The sequence below is a fragment of the Oncorhynchus kisutch genome, linkage group LG11 (assembly GCF_002021735.2).
Source record: "Oncorhynchus kisutch isolate 150728-3 linkage group LG11, Okis_V2, whole genome shotgun sequence".
In the NCBI taxonomy this organism is placed as follows: domain Eukaryota; kingdom Metazoa; phylum Chordata; class Actinopteri; order Salmoniformes; family Salmonidae; genus Oncorhynchus; species Oncorhynchus kisutch.
Genome location: NC_034184.2, coordinates 24979592 through 25001594, shown reverse-complemented (window position 1 = coordinate 25001594; position 22003 = coordinate 24979592). Strand labels below are relative to the sequence as shown.

Here is a 22003-nt window from a genome sequence, read left to right as displayed (position 1 = left end):
TATCCAGATTCCCTCCGAACTCATAGACATTATTACACGTATGAATGAGTCAGGGCCTTCCGAGGAAAACATGTTAACACAGATTCCCGAAACCATCATATCTCTAATTACCCAGCTTAACGCGAGCCCTAGGTTTAATTCGGCCCCACAGACACCTCTAAGACAGCCTTTAACAACATTGTCCGAAGAGTCTGAAAGTCAATATGATGTTTTTGAACAGTTGGACAAATGTCTAGCAAATCTGGAGGGGGGGCGGTCTTGAGATCAGTGTACAGAACGAGAGCGCTAGGTTTAATTCGGCACCCCAGACACCTATAAATCAGCCTTTAACACCAATGTCCGAAGAGTCTGAAACCCAATACGATGTTTTTGAACAGTTGGACAATTGCCTAGTAAATCTGGAGGGGGGAGGTCTTGATCGAAGTGTACATGTTTTGCGTCGAAATAAATTCAACAATATTGAGGTTCGCCAGTTTTTCAATTTCGCATGGGGGGTCAGATTCGGGAATATGCTGTGTTTTACGTAATGCTTATGGACACTTTGAATGAACTGTTAGCTAGGATCAGAGATTATAGCGAACCTAGGGATCTCTTACAGTTGGAAATTTGTGGAGACAGTCTACAGAGCAAGGTATCGCTTATTTTACAGAATGGTGAAGCAGAGCTTGAACAATTTGTTAAACTGCTAGAACGCCTTGTACAGTCAAATTTAAACGTGCTAGCAGATAGGACCCTCGAACTTGTAGTACAATTAGTACGCCAACCACAAGGGGGCGGGGGTCAGAGACGAAAGCTCGAGAGTTTAATGCAGTCCGAAATCATAAGCAATAAAAGGGCCTATCTCATAAACGTTCACAATCCAGGTAATAAGCTATGTTTTGCCATAGGTTTGGCCCACTTACTCAGCCCCGGATGTACGGATCAAGCCGCGTTACATAAAGCTCTCGAGCTACAAACTGCGGTGGGTCTCGGTATACAGGATGCTGTGGCTTTCTCAGACATAGTCAAATTTGAAAACTTTCTGAACATCAAGATTGTGGTTTTGTACCACAGTAGGGCTAATGACGCTCTCCTCAAGTTCCAAAATATACCCGAACCACATCCTAAGACTATGTACTTTTATGTGCAAAATGAGCATTACTACGCCGTAACTAACATCACAGCCTTTTTAGGCGCGCCATATGTCTGTCCAGCCTGTCATACCGGCTACACACGCATGGGGGGGCACTCGTGCCGTTACAACTGTTCAGTATGTCTGGATAAACATTGCCCTATGCAGCCGCTAAACTTGACCCCCTGTGCGGATTGTCACCGCACATGTCGTTCGGCCTACTGTTACGAAAAACACAAAACTGAAACATGGCATCCCAAGGCATGTAAATCTGTAAGCAGTTGTGACATTAACAAGAAATGTCCAAAATGTCATTGCAATTACAACCTTAAAATAGATAGCCCTAAACCTCATGTTTGTGGAATTATACACTGCCCAATCTGTAAAGGTCCTTTGAAAAGCAGAGACGCGGAAGCGGTTCAAGAAGTAACACATGAGTGTTACATTCAGCCCTTGGCTGAAGATGAACATACAGAGAAATATGTGTTTTATGATTTTGAGACAACTCAGCAATCAGGGGTTCATTTGCCTATTTTTGTGTCAACCATGACTTTCAAGGGTGAAAAATGGTCGGCCGAGGGACCCGATTGTGCCAGACTCTTTCTAAAACATTTAGAAAAGCCCAGTACAGAAACTTCACGTTTATAGCTCACAATGCTAGGGCCTATGACTCCTATCTGCTTCTGAACCCTTTGATACAGCAAGGCGTGGCACCCAGTGTCATAGCTCAAGGGAGTAAAATATTATGCTTTGTTGACCCCGCCTTCAAACAGAGATACATTGACAGCTTAAGCTTCTTACCCATGAGATTGGCTCAAATGCCAGAGGCCTTGGGTTTTGAAAACTCTGTCAAAGGCTATTTCCCTCATTTCTTCACATCTGAGGAGAATCTACATTATATAGGATCTTATCCAGCCCCCGAAATGTACGGGTGTGATCAAATGTCTCCCAAAGAGCGTGAGAGATTCATGACATGGTACGAGACCGTAAGACATGGCACTTTTGATTTCCATAAAGAGATGGAATCATACTGTGACAATGACGTTGTTATACTTCGTGAAGGATGCCTCAGATTCAGAGAAGAGGTAATCAAAGATGCGGGCATTGACCCCTGGAGCTGTACAACTATTGCATCAGCGTGCATGAAAACCTATCGTACACACTATCTAACTCCTGAATCTATAGCTATCCCATCGCCAGACAACTACCGACGCCAATTCAAGGCCTACTCTAGTGGTTCCATTCAATGGTTGGAGTACTTGGCCCAGGATAAAGATATTTTTATCCAACATGCTTTGAATCGGGGGGAGAAGGCTTTTGGGCCTTACCATGTAGATGGATACACACAGATTGACGGGGTTGAGACAGTGTATGAGTACAACGGTTGTTTCTTCCACGGTTGTAAATTATGCTTTGTCCCCCACACCTTGTGTGTCCTAACCCAAAAGACTTTTGGGGAAATGTACCAAGAGTTTCAAGACAAACTGAATTCTTTAAAGGCTACTTACGGGTTAAAAGTTGTGGTTTTGTGGGAGCACGAATGGACAGCCCTCAAAAAGGCAGATCCTAGTGTTAAGGCCTTCCTTACCCATTATGACCCTCCAGAGCCCCTGGAACCGCGACAGGCCTTGTTTGGAGGCCGGACCAATGCTTTGACATTGCGTTATGTAGCTCAACCCGACGAGACAATAGGCTATGTAGATTTTACATCCCTATATCCTCATGTAATGAGTTCCTCATTCTATCCTATAGGGCATCCTGAAATTATTCACAGCGACTTTGACGAACCCCAAAATTATTTTGGTTTAATCAAAGCGACTGTCTACCCTCCTAGGGGGCTGTTTATACCTGTGTTGCCTTACAAGGGTCCTAAAGGAAAACTTTTCTTTCCCCTTTGTCGCACATGCTGTGAAAACCACAACCAGGAAAACCCCTGTGATCACACAGATCAAGAAAGAGCCCTGACCGGTGTATGGGTCACTGTAGAATTCTCTAAGGCTTTAGAGAAGGGGTATCGTGTGGCCAAAATCTTTGAAGTGTGGAACTTTTCCAGGAAATCAGACACACTTTTTAAAGAGTACATCAAAACCTTCTTGAGATGCAAGCAGATGGCTTCAGGCTATCCTGCATCGGTCACAGATCAAGAAAGTAAAGACCAGTACATTCAAGACTACCATGACAGAGAAGGCATACTTCTTGACCCTGACAGAATAGAGGTCAACAAAACCAAAAGAAATGTGTCGAAATTGTACTTGAACTCCCTTTGGGGGAAATTAGCGCAGAGATGCAATATGCTAACAACTTCGATCATTAAAGACCCCGAAGAATTTTTGGAATTTGTTTTTTCGGACCAATACGAAATTTCACATTTTTCCTTCTTGAGTCAAGACATTGCCTTGGTGCAATGGAGGCGCCACCAAAAGTGGGTTCTACCCCCGGGTAATGTAAATGTGTTTCTTGCAGCATTTACCACAGCCTATGGCCGCCTTGAACTGTACACCCTCATGGAACAGCTTCAGAGGCGGGTTCTTTACCACGACACAGACTCTGTGGTCTATGTAAGCAAACCGGGGGATTGGACCCCCCCACTTAGCAACTATCTTGGGGGTTTAACGAGTGAACTCGAAGAGGGTGACCATATTACAGAATGGTCCTCATGTGGTCCAAAAAGCTATGCTTTTAGGACTAAAGCCAATCACGTGGTGTTGAAAGCCAAAGGCGTGACTCAAAACTATGAAAATGCACCGCGTGTAAACTTGGAATCAATCACGCGCTTGGTCGAGGGGTTCGTAAAGGACAAGAATAGTGACTTGGAGATTTTGAGCTCCTACAACAAAATAGTGAGGGATAAAAAGGGGTTCCATCTAAGAAACGCACCACTCACTAAAAGATTCAGGGTAGTCTATGACAAGAGACAGCTATTGCCTGACGGTACCACATTGCCCTTTGGCTACTGACTTATGCTACAAGCCCCAGTGTGTCTTAAAGCTTAAGATATTATGACTGCTGTCGAGGGTTTTGACCCCCGGCTACAATTGCCTTTTTCAGCATTAATTGCCGGCCCTTCAAACAGTGGCAAAACTTTTTTTGTAAAAAGTATTTTAGAGAATTCTGAACATGTGTTATCTCAAAAGCCTGACAATATTGTATGGTGTTATTCATGTTACCAACCTCTGTATGATGAATTATTGAAGACAATAAAAATCAAGTTTGTTGAAGGAATACCCGATTCTCTGTCTGATGATGAACTTCTCCCCCCACATGTAAATAATCTGCTGGTTTTGGACGATATGCTATTTGCTGGTAGCGAACACCCTGAAATTGCACGAGCTTTTACCCAATATACTCATCATAGAAACCTGTCCGTGCTTTACTTGGTCCAGAATGTGTTTCACCAAGGTAAAAATAGTCGGACCATTAGCTTGAATGCCAACTACATGGTATTGTTTAAAAATCCTAGAGACAAACTGCAAATTAGCACTCTAGCTCAGCAGATGTACCCTGGACGGAAATCATACTTTATGGAGAGCTATGAGGACGCTACCAAAGAGCCATTTTCTTATTTAATCGTGGATTTAAAAGCAAATACTCCAGAACACCTTAGGCTACGTACAGGGCTGTTTCCGGGGGAGAGGCCTGCTGCATACCTTCCTAAAAAGTAAACGCTATGTCTCTGCGTTTAAAAAGAAACCTCCCCCTCTTGAGAAGGCTAGTAGGTTCTACAGCTAAAGAACGGAAGGCCATCTTGGGTCGCTGTTCTTCAGATCTCATATTAGCCCTATGTGAGATTGCTTTGAATCTTCTCAAAGGACGCATTCCACTCACCCTGAACCAATTGAAAAAATTAAGGAGACAAAAGACAGCGATCAAACTCTTTGCCAATAAAAGGGCCAGTCTTCAAAAGAAAAGACATAGTATACAACAGTCTGGGGGTTTTCTTCTACCTTTACTCAGTATAGCCGTGCCCTTCATCACCAGCCTTATTGCGGCCAGACGTGGTGGTTGAACACGTGGGTGTGATGGCCACTAAAATGTACTTGGTGCCTCAACAAGAGTTGGATAGACTTAAAAAACAAATGCAGGGTCCTGAAGATATCAGACAAACAGCGGAAAATGATTTGGATACGGCCATGAAGGATGTTTTGAACCGAAAAGGATTGAACCCCTATGATAAGATTCAAAAATACACAAACCTAATGCAAAGGTATTTGACTCGGGTAAAGCAAGGGGAGAGAGAGACTAACCATTTAACCCTTTCCCTACCGGACCCTTTAACAGATGTCGAACCTAACGATAGCCATGCCCCTGTAAGGCCTGTACCGTCGATCTTACCTAGTGGCGATAATATGTCGGGTGAAGCTCAAATGCCATTTGAAGATAAAGTTATGCATGACCTACTGACACATGTGCCTTTACGTAACAGGAAGAATGTTAAATACATTATGAACAAGATAAAAGACTCAAAGGGGATAGCTGCTTGGAACGACTCTGGAGAGTTTATCCTTCAGGGCTCTGTGGTTAGGGGGTCCCATATGCAGGACTTGCTTAAAAGTACCACGGCTGCCCACAAGGTTGCTGATGACCGAAGGCCTCCCGGCTGGCGTCAGTTTCTTAAGGCCCTGGCAATCCTCAACATCCCCCTCTCCGGTGTACCCAACCATAAGCTTCGTCAACAGATTCAAGCTTTAAAACAAAAGCCTTCAACGAGATACAGCACCCCTAAAGATGCCCCAACGACACCGGCCCCATATGAAAGCGATGATGCTAACTCATTTACTCCCATGAACGTCTCAGGACCTTTTCCTAAACCCGATCTCTCGGCGTGGTTAGACTTTTGAAAATGACTTTTGAATGACTATGATTAAATTCAATAAATTTTTTATTTGAAAAATAAGCAAGTTAACATTTGTGGCATTCTTGAAACATATGACGTGAGCATACGCCTTGATTACGCGTTCTTAAAGGACACACATTTGAACACTTTTGATATTTTCTAACAAAACAAGATACAAGGTTATCATTACTTCTTAAATCATCCTTATAAAGAGACATAACATCTTCAAAAGAAACTCCCCGGGCTCTTTGGCACAGGTAAAATACACAGTGGTGACCGCATGTAGTGGAAAGGTTATCTTGCACTTGTTTGATGTTGTAGTAGATCTTTGTACCGTTTAGGGTCAAAAAATCTTTAATAGATTTAGGGAAATGTGAAAAACCGGGGGGAAAGCCATAGGAATCAAAAAAAGTTGAGATTTTTCGTCCACCTTCCTGTTCTAATGTCATAGCTAGCCAATGTTCACCAGGCATGTGTTTAGGATGGGTATTGACAATAAACATTGCAGGCCTCTCAGACCATATCTCCATAGGTAATTCATCACAAGCCAACACTCCACAAAATTGTTTTCCAATCAAGCGGCTCATGAGCCCGTCCAACTCTTGGGTATTCATGTCTTTGTTCAAAGGTCCTTAATAATAATCCACTAAGACCTGTCTTCGGGCATTCACTTCCAAGATTGAATCAGAGCATGCGTAAACAATCATGCTAACTGTACAGGCTAAAGGTGTACGGAAACGCATTTCCAGCCTGAGGTTACCTTGGGACACCACAGACAGATTTCCTGAGGTGTCATCATCAGGTGATAAATTGAAAGCATACAATGTGTAACCCTCTGCAAAATCATTTCTGTCAATAGGTAAAGAGAGATCTTTTAGATGTCGCCCTGTAGCCAGGAATAGATTGTAAAATTCTCGCACAGATATGTTGTTATTAAATTGTGGTTGGAAAGCCTTCGCCGGAACCTGACGTCCGTCCTGACAGAGCGCTACATACTCTGCATTGAAGTGCTGAAAATTAAAGGGGTTTTTATCTAAACTGCCCGTATTAGAGGCGTGATCAACCAGACCTATAACCACATATCTAGGTAAAGGGCCTAGAAATAGGTTTTCTTGACTGCAGATTCTACTGCCCACAGGTATGCTAAAGGTTTTCATGGTAATTCTTTGGAGAGGGTAAAGGGCATTTCCTTTCATCAAAGCATGTGAGTGACCCAGGCGCACGGCCGGAGATACAGATACTTTTTTAATAAAAAGGGTTGCCCCCAACACTTTCAAACTAAAATCCCCGTCTTGGGGAGACATCAGGCAAAAATCATCCTTGGCCCTGGTTAATTTTAATCTTAAATCAACCGAATTTAAGAGTAACCGTTCTTGAAAGAAAATGTCAGAGTGTATAGGGCCTAGCAAATGAAACTCTCGAGATTCGGCGCAGTAGCGAGCTCGTGCCGCTAGTCCTTTGTTTGCACCGGTGGAAGGGTCTGTCGATTCCATAGAGGCTCCTGCAGTATCCTTGCTAAACAGCCCGGCGCTAAATTGGGTTTTGAGAGTGTCTTCGGAGTAGTTTAGTAAACACTCCATGATGGCTCTATAAGGGTATGTAGCGCTGCTTTGACTGATTAGGCGTTCACCCAAAGTCACATCAACTTGGGAGAAAATGGTGGCCAAGGGGTAATTAATGAGACTCACTTTGGCATCGTCTGCAATATTAGACCCATCTCTTTTGGTCACTTTTAGACGTAAATGCACCAAGGTGTTGTTGAGGTCCAGATAGTTGTCACCATGGCCTGGTATGAAAAATTCGATAGGCCCGTTATCGGTAATAGCAGAGAGAGGGGCTATCTCCACATAACTGGATCTATCTATTGAATGCTGCGTTAACGGTGCCGTGAAAAGATCAAGTTCTGTCTTTATAGCTTCAGAGGACATTCGATGTAAAAGAGCCATGTCACTTATTCTTTTAGAAAATACTTCCTAGTATTCTTTTAGCCTGTTTTGGTACAGACCTCCTCACTTTACCCCGTCTTTGACTTACTGAGGTTCTTTTAACAGTTAACCGCCGCTTTTTAGGTGCAGGTCTACGCCTTAAACCAGGAGGTCTCTTTTTTGGCCTTCGAGACAATATCATAAGCCCCGAGCCTTCTTGATGCTCCACCTCTGGTGACGCCCTTCGGGTCATAGCATTGGCTACAACCTCACTTACTATATTTTTAGCCGCTGATTTTAAATGTGGTTTGGCTATGCTGAAGCCTCTCTTCATAAACGGTAAAACCATCCTGAAGAGGTTACGGAATATACCTCCTATCCCCGAACCATACATTGTCGGCGCTCCATGATATCCTGGTAGTCCATTACCCACTTGATCCACATAGTATGAAACATAACGGTTAGGGTCGAGCTGATGGTGCTCCATAACCCTTTTATTTGTATTATGTTTATAAATATAATACAGCTATTATATATGTAGAGAGGTTTTGGTGGGTCTAAAGTGGAGTTTTACAATCGTTTTACCATAAGTAAATTCAATGTTTTCGTTCTGATCCGTTTTAAGCTCAACCAGAATGTTTTCAATATAGTTCTTGCTGACATGTACGTAGTGCGGCTTGTCATAATTGACAGTGACGATGTCCCCATCCTTGCCGTCTATATGAACTGTTCGCAGGAGGGGCACACAGCTGTCTCCGACCCTTTGATAGGTTATGATGTCGGTATAGACAAATATGTTGTAAAAGCCTGCATGTATATCCGCAGGGAATGGGAATAATTTATCGTTCACATACGTCCATTTATTGGGACCCATCCCCAACATGTAGGATAAATTACCGCTGGTCTTTATACCTCCGTTAGCAGGCCCTGAGATTTGTATCCTTTTATGGATTGGATTGTAGAATAGGAATATTTCCATCTTGTTCAGGGTTAGGTGTTCATTCAACTCTGAGACGATCCTGTCGACGGTTCTATAGAAACCTTTTTTAAGCTTAATAAGTTTCGCAGGTTCCGAGAACCTTTTGCAATAAAAATCACGGTCCTTAGCTTTGATATTATACCAACTATGGGGGTATGTAATCTCGCTGAGACCTACTTCCCAAGCCTCTGATAACTCTATAGGCTTTGGAAAATTGGTTGTATACTTCGAACTCTGATTATTACGATATATCTGTGCCGACGCATTACTGGGGAGAGTCAGGTAGAAGCCGCTGTGTTCCATGATGCCCAACTGTGTACACGCGAATGATGCGCTAGTTATCATGACTAGGGGTTTAAATTAACCCCCGTTGCCTCCACCACATCCTGCTCCAATACCCAACTGTTGAACTTTTGAGGCCAGTTTTTCCAGCGGACCAGCAACCATTTTTTACCCTTTTCTCTCTTCTGATCTAGAATCTCCTCCACGTGAAAGACTTTGTCTTTACCCAACTGGACCTTCTGTAATTCCTTCTCATAAAAAGATCCCTCTATAAGATCCCCGTCATAATCTTTTAATTTGTAGACCGGCGGAATGCGTGGCAGACATTCGGTAACGGTAAACAACTCCGAGCTAAAGCCTTGTTCGTATTTTTTGTCGAAAACACCCCTCAACTTTGATATACGCACCAAGTCACCCACTAGGAATTTAAAAGTCATTTTTTTCTTACGGCGAAGTGGGAACAAACCATACATATTTTTAAAGACTTGAAAAGAGTTTTCCGAAGAGACCTCCGAGGGCTTCATACGTATAGTCTTATGGTAGCTGTGGTTGTAACCGTTTACTAAATCCTGAACTATGTCTGTATATCGGTTGGTGTTGTGAGCTGTAAAATAGCGCCACATCCGCTCTTTCAAAGTCCTATTAAAGCGTTCCACAACCGAAGCTTTCAAATCAGAGCCTGTAGCAAAATGTACTATATTATACTTATTCATTAGCTTCTGAAATGTTTTATTAAAAAATTCTTTTCCGCCATCCGTCTGCACTTTCTTGGGGGCGCCTCCTGCCTTCAAGATCGATTCAAAGGCCCTGGTCACCTCTGCCCCGCTCTTATTTTTTAACACCCTTACATAGGCTAATTTAGAGAAAATATCTATAACCGTTAGCATGTAGCGATTTCCATCATTTTTATCGGCAAGGGACTGCATGTCACATAGATCCGCCTGAAATTGGGATAATGGATGCGTAGAAAAAACTCTATTTCTTGGAAAATGTTTTCTTACAGGTTTATGTAGAGTGTAGGCATCTTGCTCTGATAACCATTCATTCACTTTAGCATCGCTTAACAGACTACCTGTTTCTTCGACTATAGCTCTCTGTAAACGCTCTTTACCCCCATAAGACCCGGGGTTAGAGGGATTATAATATATGTTTTTCAACAGCTGCTCAGCCATCCTTCTTGCCTCTCTGAGGTACAATAACTGTAATGAGCCACTTTCATATAACGACAACATTTCAGTTTGTGAATTTTTATTTTAAGAATGCAACAATTATTACGTATACAGACAATTCAGGATTTGTTGCAAGATACAAGTCCCCGTTTTCTCAACAATCACAGCATGCAACACCCTGTATATATTGTTTAGATTTACAGGTTTGTTTCGCTGAATTTTTAAAACACACACGTCTGATATATAAGTATATAAACAACAAATATGATACACATTCACATTAAAGGGTGGTTCAAACAAATAATGTAAAATCTTAGCCAAAGTTATTTCTAGTTCTTCAGAATCCTCAACAAGCCTTGATACCATATGTGACCATTGTAAACTCTCGCCCGTATGTCGGACATGTTTCATGATTTGCTCCATTTTTAACACACGCTCTACAATAACCCCTGTATTGTGGGTTGTGTAGAACTTTACATTGTTCACTTTATTTTCAATAATCTGATGCATAACATTTGTAAGGTCTCTCAAAAGAAAAAATGTATTTATTCGCTCAAACATCGTAGACACATAGTTACCCATAGCTCTAAATAAACAAAATGTCACTCGGTCTCTTGGGATTTATTGAGCCAGAAAAGCATCACATCAGCCATCACAGCTTCCCTGTATTTGTTGTCGTCCACCAGGGTGTGTCGGATTTCTTTGAGTTTCTCATGGATGAAGAGGGCCTCCTTCAGTTCATGTAGGAAGGCTTCGGTTACCCCGTAAACTCTAGGGATAGACGGCGCAATACCCATAGACTCCAGGGCGATGACCAGCGCTGGTATAAAACGGCAGGACCACAGTCTTTTCACCAGCTCCTCAAAATGATTGAAAAAGTAGTATCTAGGAGGGTCGTAGAGGCAAGGATGACGACGCTGGCTGGGATGATTGATCTCACAGCCGATGCATTTTTCTCGTATATATTCGCCAATCACCACGTTTAAAAGTGTAGCTACAGAGGCCTTGATTGTATCCACAAAAACAGTACTGGCCACCCCATCAAACACATCCTCAGGCTGGGTAAATGTCGGGGGTGTCACGGGTCTTGCCAGGGGTGCGTAGAGTGTAGGGCTTCGTGGCATAGAGTCTTTAGTGTCGGGCCCCCATGACGTAGTGGCTTCCTCGTAGATGGTCTGGAGATCCATGGTGTATGCTGAAATGAAGAACTGTCTGCTTTTTTTCTTTTTATTGTAGAACAAGGCCCTTGGGTATCTGGGGGGGCGGGGTTAAAGCATCCGCTTACTTAGTTTTCTTCTGACGCTGTATCTTCTTGAGGCTCTTTTGCATCGTAATCTTTACGATTCGTATATATTATGCACTTCTTTAAATGAACAAGGCTCTGACGCTGTTGGCTCTGTACAAAGAGAGCATCCAACGGTTGCAACATTTTCAATTCCAGTACATCCCAACTGTTAAAAGGAATAAGCAGACGCAGTCGGGTATCCCCAGTCAGGCCACCACCCCTAAGTTTGTGGTTTCGGATTGCCTCGGTGCCGATATAGAACTCCACGCTGCCGCACGGTCGGCCATTCTTTCTTTGTATTTTCACCCTGTGAAATATTTGTCCTGAGGAGTCCGGGGTACCTTCCCAACGGGTCTCGTGGCCCGTGAACACACTATACCCCTTGGTGATAAGGCTCAGTTCAGGACACACAACCTTGCGAAAAACCGACCAGTCTTCAACACCATATTCCAAGCCTACAGTCTGGTCTGTATATTCTTCTCCTTCATCTACCGTATAGAGGGTCACTCTACAGGCCAGGTAATCAAACCGATACCCCCACTGCTGGCCATTAGACATCAACACTTGATCTGTCAGAGCATTTGTTGGCGGTATTTGGGTTCTATACACATTTAAAAAACGTTTTTTTGGCGCATCATATATTGCTGGTTGATACTTTGCCCTTGCTCTATGGGCAACCCGAAGGCCTGTTTCAGTTGTTACAGTCATCACTGCTTTGGTACCGATCCCAAATTCCATGGTTATTCTTAAGATCTTGTGCACTCTTAAACAGGTATTGTTCAGCGGCTTTATAAGGGGCCTTAACCAACCCAAACCGTGAGAAACAGTAACAGGTTGACCTGACACATGGTCACTTACTCAACCCAGGGCATGCACCCTTCTACATGACATAGGGTCATAAATCATTACATAGGGTCATAAATCAGGCTTGGGTCATCAATCATTAACGGCCTGTCAAAGGGACCCTTACTCACCCCATAGCCCCCACCTAACCAGGCTTGTCTATCAGGCTTGGGTCATCAATCATTAACGGCCTGTCAAATGGACCCTTACTCACCCCATAGCCCCCACCTAACCAGGCTTGCCTGACCAGAAGACATGCACACGTCATCACTACATAGGGTTCACATAGAGTTCACATAGGGTCATCAATCAAAATTTTGACCCGTGACATCTACTCTATTCTCTCTAGCAGTTGGCTACAGTAAAAACAGAGCACAGTGTTGTATGCCATTTCTGCCCGATGCAACATTGTACAACATCCCCTTTTCTACTTGACTTGTCAACTGATACAGTATCGCCTGTCTCTGTGTGATAAGAGACAGGCAATAATACCCGAGAAACCCGTGTTTGGAGGATATATTGGCATGGTGGTGTTAGGGCCGAGACGAAGTCCACTCATTATCTGAATGTCATTGATACACTGGCTTCTCCAAACACCGGCTTCTCCAAACATTTATTCATACTATTCCATCCTTCCACAATTAGGGCTGTTGCGGTGACTGTTTTACCACCACACAGGCGGTCATGAAGGCAGTCAAATACCCATTGGTTCATTCTAAATGTTCCGTTACCATGCTGACAATGTTCTTATCCCTTGCTTTCTAGCTAGCCAACTTTAACAGAGTCATGCAAACAGTGCAGCCAAAATACCACCAAAGTAGCTGCATTTGTGTTGTTGTTTTTTTCCACAATGATACAGTCATAACAATGAGCTAATGATGCGCAATTTTGCACAATCACTTAAAACTGAAGATGGAAAGACAGCAAACTAGCTGAATTTAATTTAATTTGACCTGTTTTTCTATTGACATTTCTTTGTACACATCCATAAAAATGATGCTGATTCATGATTTTGACTGGCTGAGAAAAGTTGCCTGCCTGTCTCTCGTCCAAACTCCCGACAAGTTCATTACTATGAGACAGCTAGAGATCGGATTTCAATATTGAAACAATGTTGCAGATGTCAGAGACAGAAATGTTTCTATAAATCTCCTCTGTTGAAAACCAAACGCCAGTCTAAAAGAAATGGGAGATAATGTCTATATGCTTTTTAGAGTGGAGATCAAGTTTATAAATTGCCTTGCTTTGCTGATGAGACCCTGGATTACGCAGTGAGATGGAACAGTGAATATGCATTTCAACGTCATAGCCCAGGTGGTGGTAACTTGTTGAATAACCTAACGTAGCAGGTTTAAAATAAACGCCTGAAACTAGATCCCCCTACATAACTGTCCTTGACGAGAAAAAAAACTGTTCAAATCAGATGTATTTATATAGCCCCTCTTACATCAGCTGATATCTCAAAGTGCTGTACATAAACCCAGCCTAAAACCCCAAACAGCAAGCAATGCAGGTGTAGAAGCACGGTGGCTAGGAAAAACTCCCTAGAAAGGTGAAAACCTAGGAAGAAACCTAGAGAGGAACCAGGCTATGTGGGGTGGCCAGTCCTCTTCTGCCTGTGCCGGGTGGAGATTATAACAGAACATGGCCAAGATGTTCAAATGTTCACAAATGACCAGCATGGTCAAATAATATTAATCACAGTGCTTGTCGAGTGTGCAACAGGTCAGCACTGCCAGGTGGACTGGGAACAGCAAGGAGTCATCATGCCAGGCAGTCCTGAGGCATGGTCCTAGGGCTCAGGTCCTCTGAGAGAAAGAAAGAGCGAAAGAGAGAATTAGAGAGAGCATACTTAAATTCACACAGGACACCGGATAAGACAGGAGAAATACTCCAGATATAACAGACTAACCCTAGCCTCCCGACACATAAACTACTGCAGCATAAATACTGGAGGTGGAGACAGAGGTTCTCTTCTGCACTGTTCAACCAATCCAGTATATATGGCGTGTCGCCTTGTTAACGTCCAAAAGCGGAAGTCACAGGCTCTCTTTCCACTTCCCCTGAAAATTGTAACATCCGGTTGTTGGGGCATCGGCAGAGCCTACTTGTGGAATAGACACTGGCTGGAATGCGGTTTTAACCAACCAATCAGCAACCAGTCTTTCCACTTTGGCCTATTGAAACACACTGGCTGATAGAGAATTATGATGTAGTATTTACAGCCACATCCATATATGATTTGGTTTTGTCTTACAACATAAATTGATGTCAGATTGATACATTCATGAGATACACATATAGAAATCTACAGTGTTCAGCAGTTATCAATCTACATACATTAACTAGTGTCGTGTCTTTACTATCATTAAATTGAAGACTTATAGTTTTTATCAAAGATTCTCTGTAATTAGTATGACGCGATCAACTGACTAATCATGTAACTGTAATTAACTAGGAAGTCGGGGCACCAAGGAAAAATATTCAGATTACAAAGTTATCATTTCCTAAAATAACTTTTCAGATATTTTATCTGATCAATTAGTCTTCGAATTAATGAATTATTTACTTTACCTCACGTTAATCTCATTCCAAACGTCGTAAATTGTTGGTTATTTGCACGAACCCAGTCTTCACTATGAGTCATCCATACATCAATTGTCTTAAATCATGTATTTATTACTAACTAAGTAATTCACAGAAATGCATAAACAAACAGTAAATATGGTTACAAGAAATGATAGGAGAATGTGTCCTAGTGGGCTAAACCTGCATGGCGGCTTGTTAGACATAAGGGGAAGTCGGGGTCGACTAAGAAGTCACTACAGAGTTGATAATTATAACAATTGAAATGCTAAACCTTTGCACATGAACGCTCACTCATTAGGGAACAATTGCAATCAATATATATATTTACGCTCAGTGTGTCGTCGGGATCTTTGTTGAAAAGTTTGTTTCTGTTGGAGAATTTTGTCCGTCTCTCTCTCTCTCTGTCTTGGTTAGAGGGGATAGTTCAGAGTGACATTCATTCAGTGGTTATAGAATGGATGTTTCGGCTCGCATTCAATGATACCGAATTCCTAGCTGCAGACTAGTAATTAATATCAAAGACTTGTTCTTATTCTGTCGGTATCGATAGTCTAACAGTTTAACCACGTGGTATGGTTAAAAGATTCAGCAATGGTCTACAACCTTCGTCCTCTCCTAATGGAGAAAAACATGGTCTGGTGATAATTTCCCAAAGTTGGGTTTTATTTGGGAATTGCAGGCTGATCCAACTTTGATGTAATATCTTTAAAACAAGTCAAAATGAGGCTCAGTAGTGTGTGTGGCCTCCACGTGCCTGTATGACCTCCCTACAATGCCTGGGCATGCTCCTGATGAGGTGGCGGGTGGTCTCCTGAGGGATCTCCTCCCAGACCTGGACTAAAGCATCCGCCAACTCCTGGACAGTCTGTGGTGCATGGAGCGAGATGGAGCGAGACATGATGTCCCAGATGTGCTCAATTGGATTCAGGTCTGGGGAACAGGCGGGCCAGTCCATAGCATCAATGCCATCCTCTTGCAGGACCTGCTGACACACTCCAGCCACATGAGGTCTAGCATTGTCTTTCATTAGGAGGAACCCAGGGCCAACTGCACCAGCATATGGTCTCACAAGGGGTCTGAGGATCTCATCTCGGTACCTAATGGCAGTCAGGCTACCTCTGGCGAGCACATGGAGGGCTGTGCGGCCCCCCAAAGAAATGCCACCCCACACCATGACTGACCCACCGCCAAACCGGTCATGCTGGAGGATGTTGCAGGCAGCAGAACGTTCTCCACGGCGTCTCCAGATTCTGTCACGTCTGTCACATGTGCTCAATGTGAACCTGCTTTCATCTGTGAAGAGCACAGGGCGCCAGTGCCGAATTTACCAACTTGGTGTTCTCTGGCAAATGCCAAACATCCTGCACAGTTTGGGCTGTAAGCACAACCCCCACCTGTGGACGTCGGGCCCTCATACCACCCTCATGGAGTCTGTTTCTGACCGTTTGAGCAGACACATGCACATTTGTGGCCTGCTGGAGGTCATTTTGCAGGGCTCTGGCAGTGCTCCTCCTGCTCCTCTTTGCACAAAGGTGGAGGTAGTGGTCCTGCTGCTGGGTTGTTGCCCTCCTACGGCCTCCTCCACGTCTCCTGATGTACTGGTTGCACCTCCATGCTCTGGACACTACGCTGACAGACACAACAAACCTGTGCCATCCTGGATGAGCTGCACTACCTGAGCCACTTGTATGGGTTGTAGACTCTTTCTCATGCTACCACTAGAGTGAAAGCACCGCCAGCATTCAAAAGTGACCAAAACATCAGCCAGGAAGCATAGGAACTGAGAAGTGGTCTGTGGTCACCACCTGCAGAACCACTCCTTTAGTGTGGGTGTCTTGCTAATTGCCTATAATTTCCACCTGTTGTCTATTCCATTTGCACAACAGCATGTGAAATTTATTGTCAATCAGTGTTGCTTCCTAAGTGGACAGTTTGATTTCACAGAAGGGTGATTGACTTGGAGTTCCATTGTGTTGTTTAAGTGTTCCCTTTATTTTTATGAGCAGCGTACTATGTGGCCATGTGGCAGGGTCTTCTCAGGAATTTACGACCTCTCTCTGACCACATCAGCCTAGTTGAAGGAGGCAAGGGGGAGGCAGGGAGAGGGGGATGGGGCTTGCTATACCCAAAGAGGGCAACGCCATGACTCCCCCCCCCCCTTGTTTGTCCTGCAAGTTGCAAATCAACATAAAATCATGAACACATGATGTCATCTTTGCCCTCTGCCAAGTACCCCAGGGAGGGCCAGGGGATGTCCTGGTTGGTGATCGCCGTTGACCCCCCCCCCCCCCCCCCCTCTCTGGTGGTTTACCTTGGTAGGCTCCCTGACAGCGGGGCATGCCGCCACAAGGATGGGCCGTGGATGTCCGGATTTGGGGTTGCCGTTCCGGACCCGTCGTCTGGTCGTTGTCCAGACTGGAAGATCTGGGCAGTAACTTAGGCAGATGTTAACAACGCACACACACACTCATGAAATGTATATAATTACATTCATTCCCCAATGAGCGGCGTTGTGGCACTAAGTGATGGTTGTATGGGAACTTTGTTTATGGCTCTATCACTTCCTAAGTGTCAAAGGAACTGAACTGAAAAGGAATGAAAGCATAAACAAAAGATATACAAAATATAGTTCTCACAAAAAATCCTCTAATTGGACTGTTCTGGTAAAATGACTATCATGGCATTGTCTCTAATGCCATATCTAGGGTTTTCCTACTTGGTGTGTTGCTTAGGCACTATCCTAAGTTGATCAGTTTACGGCTGTAGGGCACTAGTTTTGGGCAGTCTACCGGGATGACCTATGGACTTCTGGGAAGAAAACTGGTGAGTGCTGTAGAGTCAAAGGCCTAGAAGTAAATGTTCAACTTTACTAAGGCAGGTATTTTGCTTGGACCCTTAAGTGATCCTAGCATAAATCCTAATTGGATGTTCCGTTGTGCATGTGCGTTTATGCTTACACAAGCGCGCCTGTCAAGGGAAGAAAACCAAGTATCCTGGCAGATTACAACTGGTTCAGAATGAGTCTGACGTAGTCAGGTCATTTTCAGGTCAATACCTGGAGGTTAGTCAGAATTGGTGTCAAGAGAGTCTGTAGTAGTTTTTACTACAAGTCATAGCTATGTTATCCACGGAGGAGCTAACCTCACGAAAGTACTCTTTAAGTATTGGACCAGTCGTACGTGGTGTGATCGTGGTTAATGATTAGAATATTTTTCCTCCTGAATGGAGGATACTATTTATTAGTGACATGCGTGTTAACCATTGGAAGAGTGCACTGGAGATTCCCTTCCACGTGTTGCACTCTGAGTGACTCCTATGTCGTTATTTTCAAGGGTAATTTGATTGGTTAGGTCTCTAACCTTCTTACTGATTGTAGCTAGACTGACTGTCGCTGGTATTGGTACTGGTTCTCAAAGGGACCAGTTATCCTAGCGATTTATTCTAAAATATAATACTACCGGAGCACATGATTGGAGCATTTTACTAGTTGTATTGTAGTTGAACCTACACGTTGCAAGGAATGATTATTGTTGCCATTTGGTTTGGAGGTGGACAAGTCCACTGGACTTCCTTTACGACCAGTGTGGTACACCTCAGTACTATCTTAGATGTGTTCTAAGATAATCCCAGTCTAGGGGAATGTCTGCTCCTCACTGTTCTCATAGGGGAGTTTACAACTGGATTTGATTTATGCTCTGGCGGCCTCATACGGTGTTGTCTGTATGCTCGACCCCCCCACGGCCTCGATGAGGCTCATCATGGGTCTGGGCTACTATTCCCCCCCTTTGTGTCTCGGGACCCCCCCACCAGCGGGTGGTGTTTGTGTCCGAGGCGCAAACGAAAAGGTAGTCATGTTGATGGCGACGTACTTTACAGTTATTTTGACCGCAGAGGTTATTGGAATCATGGTTTCGTGGTAGAAACTGTTGTTGTGCGTCATCTCTCAACGCTCCAATACCTGATAATGCACCCTCTAACTGGGGTGAGTGCTCCTGGTCAAACTTCAAAACCGAGTGGTCAGGGCTCTTAGCGTTGTGAACTTTTGATGCCTCAAAAGCTGTGCTTGCAAGCTCACTGAGTTGTAAGATAGGCAAGCCAATGTGGGCGGCAGGGCCCAAGTAGGTAATGAAGGTAGGATACATGTTCGACAGGAACATTTGTTTAAAAGGTAACAGGTCTTCCAAGCCTGTTTCAGTGAGTAGGCCAAAGTAAACTGAACGAAGCCTATGATAGTAAGCTTGTGGGTGTTCTTTCTGAGCTTGTTTGACGGTGTTAGCCAGTGGGCTATCGTGTTTGCGAGTCGCAGAACCACTGAATTCTAATTTCAAAGCTGTGGCAAGTTTAGCATAGTCATTTAGCACGTGTTGCTGTTGTAGACGAATGAACCTTGTCAAGTGTCTATTCGACGTTCGCTTCAACAGCTAAACCCTGTCAGAACACGTAGCGTTCGGGTAGCCATCCAACGCGTCCTCTATGTCAGCTAGGAACGTCTCAGTATCGTTTGGCTGACCTGGAACGGGGTCAAAGGAGGGGAAATTCTTGATGAGTTTGTTTGTATTCCGCGCCAAGCGGGCGGAGAGGGTTTGCTTCATCCTGTGGAGAGATTGGGGCCAAGAGGAGAAGCCACGCCTTGTTGTTGTTGGCCAAGAGGAGAAGACTGAGGGACACATGAGGGAGGCAAGGTCTGAAACCTATCGTCTTTACTCCTGTGTGTACAGGGCTCCGGTTGCTTGGATTGGTAGTCACACTGTAGATCGCGACCATTCTGGACTTCCTCCAGATGGTACCTAAGGGTGGTATTCTGCTGCATTGCAGAGTCCACTTGAGCTCTTAGAGTACTGATTTTGGACACGTGAGTGTCACACTTGCTCCTTTCGGTCTCAAACTTATAGATAGAGGTCTTGAGTAGGGAGCGAGAGATTTAGTGATAAGATTTCCTCCGCTTGCTTAAAAATCTATATTTCCACCTTCATCACCTGAGTTCTCTCATCATTCATTTGGTCAGCGACTTCAATGAGTTCTGCTGATTTGTCCTCCAACTTAGTCATTGTGTTCATTAACTGATTGTCTTTGGTCTGCAGCATTTGGAGTAGAACAGTGTTACTTTGAGTAACGTTCAACAAAACTGCCTGCATGTTATCAAGTTGAGCGCTCCTGTTTGTAGATAACTCCACAGATGTATCTAGTTTGCAGTGGACTACATCGTATTTAGTTTTGGCTAAATCGAGTTGTTCCTGTAGCATTTGATTTTGTTCCTGTAGAAGACGATTTTGTTGAAGAGCTTGTGCTTGTTCATCATCATTGTCTGCATTTCCACTAATGGCATATTTAGGGTTGGTATCGCTGCTGAGGTCAGAGATCAATCCATTTGCGGGTGGAAGTTCACTAATTATCGGGCAAGTGGGGACTACCCCCTCTGATAGCTTGCACATTATTAGAACATTTTGAAAGGAACATTTTTTTCCCCTAATTTTCCAAAGTTTGGTTTTGGAATAGCTGCAAAGACGATTTAAAGGTATTTATAGACGTTAATGAACCATCAGTACTGGACAGTACTGTGGAAGTTGGACGTGAATGAATTTGCAAAAGCAAATTGAATTAATCAATGATAATGATTAAATCATAGCTGGATAGGCTATCTGGGAATTAAACTTTAAATTAACCTGGGAAGTTGGTTCAATTTAGAAAGGTATTTTCGAAAATGTAAATAAATAAATTGAATGAGACGATAATACCCAAGCAATTGGGTACAAATGTTAGGTACATTTACCACTGTGGTACACTTTCCCCTCAGGCCAAAGCCATATGGGATTCCCGCTGGAGGCGGGACTGATTGATTGTGCTTTGCAGAAGCATATTTTTCTGATTGATCAAATTTTATGAATAATCAAACATGAATAGGCTATCTGGGAATTAAACTTTAAATTCACCTGGGAAGTTGGTTCATCTAGGTTACTATTGTACATGTTATGGTGTCTCATTTAATTGGAAGAACCTAGAAAGGTATGTCCAACAATTTAAATAAATAAATTGAATGAGACCCATGCAATTGAGATTGCTGGATTATTTTAACGTGTACCACCTTTGGATTTCCAACACTTCTTTTAAGAGATGTACTTGCGATTCTTCACCACCAGTGATGGAGAATGCTGAAATCAAAGGGCAGGACTTCCGTCGCGCAAGGTGGAGGAATTTAAACATTAAGTACAATTACCACGATCCATTGTGAATCTACTGTCCGGTCTATATTTCTTTTAAACCTGCTACGGAAGAGAGAAGAATGCGCGATCGTGAGGTGATATAGAGAGCAGCTGTTGCTTCAAAAGGTATCTCTACCTGAAAATACAGTATCTATGTGATTGATAGTTGGTATTCAGTAGTCATAAAAGTATGCCTTATTTTGAAGAACTACAACATTTTGTCAGACAGCAAAAGCAGCAGCTCTGTAGAGGTGAGATTACTTGGAATTAAATAATAAAGTAATTAAATAAAACAAATGTAATATGCACAACAACTGAAATATCTTATTGAAGTAATGTTATTAAATGATGGTGAATAAGTGATAAGCAGTAATGGGCATCACTACCATCATGGGACTTTTATTGTTTCATTCTGTGTTGTTACAGCCTTCAACCCTCATAATGCAAAGTGCATTTAATGTTTAAATTATCAAAACTAAAATTGAAAAACCGTGATTATTTTTTAAATAATTGAACCGAAACTGACCAAATAAACACTAATCGCTCAGCTAGTGAATGAGAAACAATGGACCGGAGCCAAATTAGATTAATAGTTTCTGCAAATGTAGATTTTGTCAATATATTGTTGCTGGATTTACTATAGCAACTAGTATCTTTATAAACGGATGTTTGACACTCATATCATTTTTCATTGTAGGACACAATGGACTGGTAGCGGTAAGTGGATATTTGCTTATCCAAATATATCCCATCTCCATGAATGTGTGACATATCTAACTTAATTTA

At 43.2% G+C, this 22003-nt stretch overlaps 1 protein-coding gene across 1 annotated transcript in view; it reads left to right on the top strand.

Annotated features, from left to right (window-relative positions):
* The window catches only part of pyroxd2 (pyridine nucleotide-disulphide oxidoreductase domain 2), a 64602-nt gene that overhangs the window by 21284 nt on the left and 21315 nt on the right, over nucleotides 1–22003 (top strand). The window contains exon 2 of the mRNA XM_020495425.2: nucleotides 21915–21934. Coding sequence (XP_020351014.1) covers nucleotides 21915–21934 — 20 coding nt within the window. The remainder of the gene's footprint in view (nucleotides 1–21914; nucleotides 21935–22003) is intronic.